Source organism: Engraulis encrasicolus, chromosome 21, assembly GCF_034702125.1.
Source record: "Engraulis encrasicolus isolate BLACKSEA-1 chromosome 21, IST_EnEncr_1.0, whole genome shotgun sequence".
In the NCBI taxonomy this organism is placed as follows: Eukaryota; Metazoa; Chordata; class Actinopteri; order Clupeiformes; family Engraulidae; genus Engraulis; species Engraulis encrasicolus.
In genome coordinates this window covers 26,672,175-26,679,467 of record NC_085877.1, presented here as the reverse complement: position 1 = coordinate 26,679,467, position 7,293 = coordinate 26,672,175, and the positions used below count along the sequence as shown (strand labels likewise).

At 43.3% G+C, this 7,293-nt stretch overlaps 1 protein-coding gene across 1 annotated transcript in view; it reads right to left on the bottom strand.

Moving 5' to 3' along the window:
* Positions 1-6,817: 6,817 nt before the first annotated feature.
* The window catches only part of LOC134437329 (hepatocyte growth factor activator-like), a 20,588-nt gene continuing 20,112 nt past the window's right edge, over positions 6,818-7,293 (bottom strand). Inside the window, exon 5 of the mRNA XM_063186822.1 lies at positions 6,818-6,822. Within this exon, the coding sequence (XP_063042892.1) occupies positions 6,818-6,822 (5 nt within the window). The remainder of the gene's footprint in view (positions 6,823-7,293) is intronic.

The following is a 7,293-nucleotide window of genomic DNA, read 5'->3' as shown; positions in this document are numbered from 1 at the left end:
GCAGATGTGGGGAGGTCGGCTCTTCTCATCCTTCGCAGGAAGTGGAGTAGTGTCTGCACCTTTTGGATATGGTGGAGTCACGTTGTGCAGTTGGCTGAGGAGGAGAGGCACAGTGGTTGGTGCTGGGTTGATCAGGTTCAGATCCAAAGTTGCTGGTGTCGTCAGCGCTCCCTCTGAAAACTGTCTCTGTGTCTGTAAAAAAAGAGGCATGTTAATGCTGGGAATGAGACAAAAACAACAACCCCTTATCTCCCTAGAGAAAAACATGAGCATGTAGGCCTATATATGCTTGTGCAAAAGCCCACACACACAGCTACTGTCTTACAGCACACACACAGACAGACAGTTTGGCGTGCGCACACACAGATTGACAGTTTGGCGCGCGCGCACACACACACACACACACACACACACACACACACACACACACACACACACACAGAGAATATGGTATGGCGCGCGCGCGCACACACACACACACCCCTTTGCCTGGGGTCAAGTGTGTCTTTTAGAGGTTGGCCTTACCTGCACATGTGTGAAGAGCAGGAAGATGCGAGGTTGAGGATGGACAGGCAGGACACAAGGTTGTCCTCGTGAGGCATGGAGCCGCCCTGGTCCTGATGCTGGTTGTCCATCACCATCATCATGTGGCTCATCAGACCCATTATGGGCACATCAATGCTGAACAGAAACGACTGCTTTCATCTGCACGCATGCATTCAGACACACACAAAAGAGAGATACATAGAATATACCAAATCAAAATCACATCCATCATGACCTGGTGCTCTCGTTCTCTCTCGTTCTCTCTCTCTCTCTCTCATTCTCATTCTCGTTCTCATTCTCCCTCTTCCTCTTCCTCTCCCTCTCTCTCTCTCTCTCTCTCACACACACTCCTCTTCCCCAACCTTTGCCTTAAAAGAATGGATTTTTTTTAAGTGCCTTACCTGCACATGTGTGAAGGGCAAGAAGGCAGGTTGAGGATGGAGCTGCCAGCCAGGGGGTCCGGAGCTGTCCTGGTCCATCACCATCATGTAGATCATCAACCCAATTACGACTCTGAGAAGGAAGAATCTCTTACACCTGTGTGCACACATTCGCGCGCATACATGCACACACACACACACACACACAACAGGAAAGATTAGGTTATATGGCACATTCAAAATCAGCCCCATCACTTTAATGACAAACACAAGACACGTCTGTCCTGTACTGGGGTCACCACTGTGCACCTGTGGCCTACTGTACATCCTGTCTGTCTGTGTGCACCCCTAACTAAAGACAGACACACACTACCACTCTCTTGGCTGTATGACAGACACACACACACGCACACGCCTTTCCATCTTTTGCCTTAAGTCAATGGTGTGCTTTTTTTGCAAGATATGCAAAACACAGCAGCACAGGAAGAAATGACTGTATGAAATATGTGTTGGTCCAGTGTAGGACAAAGCACCCAGTTTTAGGTTCAGTGATTTACTTACCACTGTGTGCAAAATGTTAGTGGTGACATCAACCCTCCTTCTGAAAACTGCCTCTGTATCTGTCAGAAAAAAAGAATAATGTTAAATGACACCATAGGATACCCTTAACCAAAGGCAGACAGACATACACTGCCACTGTCTTGGTTCTATGACACACACACACACACACACACACACACACACACAGAATTCCATCTTTTGCCTTGAGTCAATGTTTTTTTTTTGGTTTTTTTTTTTGCAATTGGCCTTACCTTCTGCTCGAGAGGCATGGTGCTGTCTTGGTCCTGATGCTGATTGGTCTTCACCATAGAAAATAGAAAAGATCAAAAAGGTGTGACTTGACAGATTCCACACACACACACACACAAACACACACACACACACACACACACAAGCGCGCACACTCACACACACACACACACACGCGAGAGATACAGGGTTTATGATACATAAAAAGCCCACCTACATACTGAACATAGTTGTCTGCAATTTCCATGTCTACCTCCATCACTCTGGCCACCATATTCCCAAGCCTGTTAAGATATTTGTCTGTGTACCTCCAGACTCTGTGTTGGGGCCACCACTGTGCAAATGTGGCCTACTGTACACCCTCTGTTTGTTTTTGTGTGCACTATTGAAGCTTTGAATATCATTGCATCTGTAAGATGATTACACAGGCTGCTATTCTATTCACCTCGTCATGGAGAAACACTAATGACAGTTCAGTTCACACAGACATGCACAACACACCACAGGAAGAAATCGTTGTTTACAACATACGTATTGGCCCAGTGTGTAACTTGTATGGGGTAAATACAACATATTTCATGATCGTATCGTGGTAAAACAAGCAATCAAACCTCCGACTGTCATCATAACAGTCTTAGAATATTTCAAACGAGTAGCAAACCTAGCTAGCCCCTCGTAGTGATTAATAAGAGGTATTTGCTTAATGGCTTCGTGACGAACATCATCCATAATGTAAAGCAAGCAATCACAACATCTGCGTATCGTTGCAAAGACTTGTCAACACGTTTAGCTTTACAAAGATTTGTTAAAACGAGTGGAAGCAAGCCCTTAGTGTAATTGCTATTGCCATTGCCTTCGTGTAGCTTTCAAAAGAAGAAATGTTCAACACCCTTGTCATGTTAACATCTTACCTACACGTTGTCTGCCCATAACTTAGTATTGTTCAGTGTGACAAATAAACACAACGTCTGAAATAAACAGAAAATTACGAAGTGAGTTCCGTTAGCTTGAAGCTAAAATATTAGCCAGATGAGCTAGTTGGTTGTCCCGAGGTGGTTAAATGTTTGCTCTCCGACTGAAAGTCAAGTTGTAAAGCAAACGGGATGTATATTTAAGCATTTACATCGAAAGCTTACCGTCAATTGAGTGATAGCTGCAGTAAAATCCATCCAGTACTTTTGAAAAGTCCCGCTTGTGTTGTCGTTTCGTCGGCCCGTAACTGACGCGGAGTGCCACTGAAATCTCTGTCGCAACTCGAAACGCGATTGGTCAAATCTCTGTAGCGGCTGGTAAATCTCTGTCGCAACTGGACCAGCGATTGGTCAAATCTCTGTAGCTGCCTGGCAAATCTCTGTCGCAAGAATTCCGGTGCGTAATGCTATCACAAAAGCTGCCGTTCCCTGGTTCTGGTTCTGTCGCGGCCGGTCCCCGCCCCTGTGCAAAAATGCCAACGCAAATGCCAACGCATGCATATCGTAAATCAACCACCTAGTTTTCAATGCATATCGTAAATCAACCACGAGACTGAAACCGTAAATCAACCACGAAACACGGGCAATATCGTGAATTCACCACGTCCTTGTACATTCTGCCTAGAATTTCCCCCAGAAATTCCCACATTTTTTTCGTGAAGACTTTACGACTGGCGCGAGATAGGGCTCCTTTCACGGCCTACCAGACAGTCTACCTACCTTAGGTGGAATATAATTCCCCATTGATAGGTAATACCTAGAATTGTTCTGTGTTTTATTTGTTTTTATTGGAAAATGGATTTTGATAGACAGACAGCTTACTTAGTTTACTTAGTTTAACTTTTTAATTAGGTGAGGTGGGTGCACATGCCCTTCCAGGGAAGCAGGCGTTGTCTAAAATTGCTATGCACGCCTGAGTCAGGCCTGACCATGACAATCTTTTTCTCATGCTGTACGCAAACTACACACATGGTGTAGACCAGTGGTTCTTAACCTTTTTTTCTTGAAGCACCCCCTTACCTGCCCTCAAGACAAGCTGCGCACCCCCAACCAATTCTTCAATACTCACTAAAAATGATTTAAGTGATGAATTGCTTTGCATGACGGCCTGATTATAATATTTGCTTGCAGACTTTTGGTCACAACCTCAACACAAACAAAATTCCGCGCACCCCCTGAAATCTCTGGCGCAGACCCATGGGGTGCCCGCACCACAGGTTAAGAACCACTGGTGTAGACCACGATGTACTAGGTAAACACATAATATTCCACCATTCACCATCAGTTGTCAGGTTAGAGCCTGCTTTCATGGATACGTTGTTAGAGAACAAACTGCTTTGGTTCAATATCAATGCCAGCCAGAACAGTTTGAACATTGTCCTGCAAGCAAAATTGGCTATAGAGGGGTGGAATCAATCAATACTGCCCATCACATTGGATTCTGAGTTTGGAAGAAATCATTTTGTATTACCTTTCGTTGTGCAGATAGTGTGATGCAACGTCTGCCTTTGCTTCAAGCAATAAAGTCTCAACTGGGTATATAAACTCTTGGAAACATTCTCAAATTCTTGACATCATTTCTGACGGTTCACCGCATTGTGTTGTTAGTATTCACAGCACTGTGGGGTATGGTATTTCATGGCCTTCCAGACAGTCTACCTACCTTAGATGGCGTAATATCATTTCACATTGATAGGCAATAACTAAAACTATGTTTTGTTTTTATTGGACAACGGATCTTGATACACAGACGTGTACTTAAATCTTTATTTTCTCATGATTTCATTTCTTCATTTATTTAGCCTTTATATAATTCCCCATTGATTGGTAGTATCTAAAACTACGTTTTGTTTTTATTTGTTTTTATTGGAAAATGGGTCTTGATACACAGACGTGTATATAAATATTTTATTTCCTAAGGGGACTTAATTTATTTATTCATTCATTTAGTACCCTGTAGTGATTGTTATGAAGGTTCAACATCTATGACTCAACGGTATTGCCTTCTGAATGGTAGTCTTTGCATCATGCCATCCCCATTGTATACCTGACATCTCAAACATCATACAGAGGTATTTGACTTTGGAAAGGATCTGTTGGGTCAGAGCCATTCCACATGACCAATGACTGTTTACGCAGTATGTCATTATGTATATGTAATCGAAATGCCTATGGGATAGCCTGCAAATATCCCTCTGTGTCCATCCAACCGTATCTCACGCCTTTCGTGAAGTATTCACGAAAAAAATAACTTCAATTTTCGTAGTGCATTCACGTTATTGCCCGTTTTTCGTGGTTGGGCAACGAAACGCTGCCTATTCATTTGAATTGCCCGACTGCTGCCTAGCGACCCACTAGTTTGACGCCCTTTCGGTACCATCACCAAACATTTCAAACAAGCAATTTAGGGTTAGGGTTAGGTTTAGGGTTAAGGTTAGGGTTAAGGTTAGGGTTAGGGTTAGGGTTAGGGTTAGGTTTAGGGTTAAGTAGGGTTAAGGTTAGGGTTAGGGTTAGGTTTAGGTTTAGGTTCAGGTTTAGGGTTAAGGTTAGGGTTAGGTTTAGGTTTAGGGTCGTATGACATAAGGCGTAAGTACCGAAAGGGCGTCGAATTAGTGAGCCCCGAGTGTATCAGCAGTGTTCTGTCAGCACCCCCTCCCCGCCCCTGCAGACGCTTGGATAACCATAGCAGCAGTCGGGCAATTCAAATGAATAGGCAGCGTTTCGTTGTCCAAAAACGGGCAATAACGTGAATGCACCACGAAAATGAACGTTATTTTTTTTGTGAATAGTTCACGAACTGACGTGAGATAGGGCTCGTCCATCACACCTGCATTTGTATTGCTGACAATTAACGTTATACGGGTGAGATTACTCTGAACCATTGGCCACATCACAACACGCACCTATGTGCAAACGGTTCCTATGGTGAACTAAAACTAAATGGGATACCATATAAAAATGCATTGATCATGTTCGGATTCTTACCTAAAGGAATTCTGCCTTGACATCTGTATTACGTTCATTATGTCTAACTGTTTAACTCAACACTATAGATTTTCTTGTACTTAAGACATGTGAAAGTTTTATCTTTTACCTGACATGTTTCGACGGTATACTTCCGTCTTCATCTGAGGGTCACTGGGATGTTGATGTGTGATGTGCTTTAAAAAACAGCTGATGTTGTTGTGAAGGTGTGACCTCCCTGCCAATAATGACAGGTTGGTCACACCTCCTGCTGTTAGGATGGTGGTCCAGGTGTGTTAGAGCATGTGTGAGAGCTCTAACAGCAGGAGGTGTGACCAACCTGTCATTATCGGCAGGGAGGTCACACCTCCACAATAACATCAGCTGATTTTAAAGATCGTCACACATCAACATCCTATTGACCCTCTGATGAAGACGGAAGTATGCCGTCGGAACATGTCAGGTAAAAGATAAAACTTTTATATGTCTTAAGTAAAAGAAAATCTAAAGTGTTGAATTCTGCCTTGGTAGGTAAGATGATGAGGTATGGTGACTAGGACAGAGGTATCTTTGAGACCTCGCCAACAGCCCATAATGTCAGGCATTGGAGACTTCTTATTGTGTGTGAATAATATGTGTATGCGGTTTATGGTATGTCGACATGTAGAGGTCAGGGATAAGGTTTTGCTTAATAGGGGGGATCATTCTTCTTGTAAGCCCAGACAGACTGGTGCTTGAATCAGGAGAATGGCTGCTTTTCCTAACCATTATCATTTGACCTTCAAACATTCCCGTGGCTCAGTCAATGTCAGTGGCACGCAAGCATTCTAAAGAGCTTCACATTAAGAGTCCATTTGCTATTGTAATGTTGTGTGGAGAACAGTACAAACCACTGACGTATATACAGTACATGGACCGCATAGCTCTCTGAAATAAAGGGTCAGCCAAAAAAGAATACTTGGCTTGTTTGAAAAGGACGGGAAACTGCTGTTTACCCTAAACAGAGTAGACTCGACAAGAATTGGCAAGGAGATGCATTGGCTCAAGTGTCCCTTAGAGATGAATGGGGATTGACAATTTGGTTTCCGGGTCTAGTCCCACCTCCCGCCGTTACTTCACTTCAGATTAGAACGTACGTTATCCCCTTTATTCTGTGTCATTGACAAACTCAAGAAAAGAGAGTGCTTTAGAGGTCACGTCGTAAACAGCTGCCATAACAGGGTTCCACTCTCATTTTAACAGTAATGTATTTATGTGGGCTAATGTACTGTATTGGATCATAGGGTAGGGTGGGGCAAAACGCCCCCCTTAAGGAAAGTGTAACTTTTCTCTAAGCAGAAGTAAGCCATATGATTTAGTTTTTGTCACAGTATTTGGTGGCAGTGACATGATTAATAATCCATCACGGAAATTGTTACAAATTAATAGTTTATTCATATTTTAACAAAAACAAAACTGGGTGTGAAGGGGGCGTTTTACCCCACCAGTGGGGCAAAACGCCCCCTGAGATGGGGTAAAATGCCCCCCTTTGTTACTAGCCTGTTTGCTTCATATATCATCACCAAAGTGACCAGAGTATGAATTTTAACCTCTGAAAAGAAAAGAGAGGTAATATTTTACCA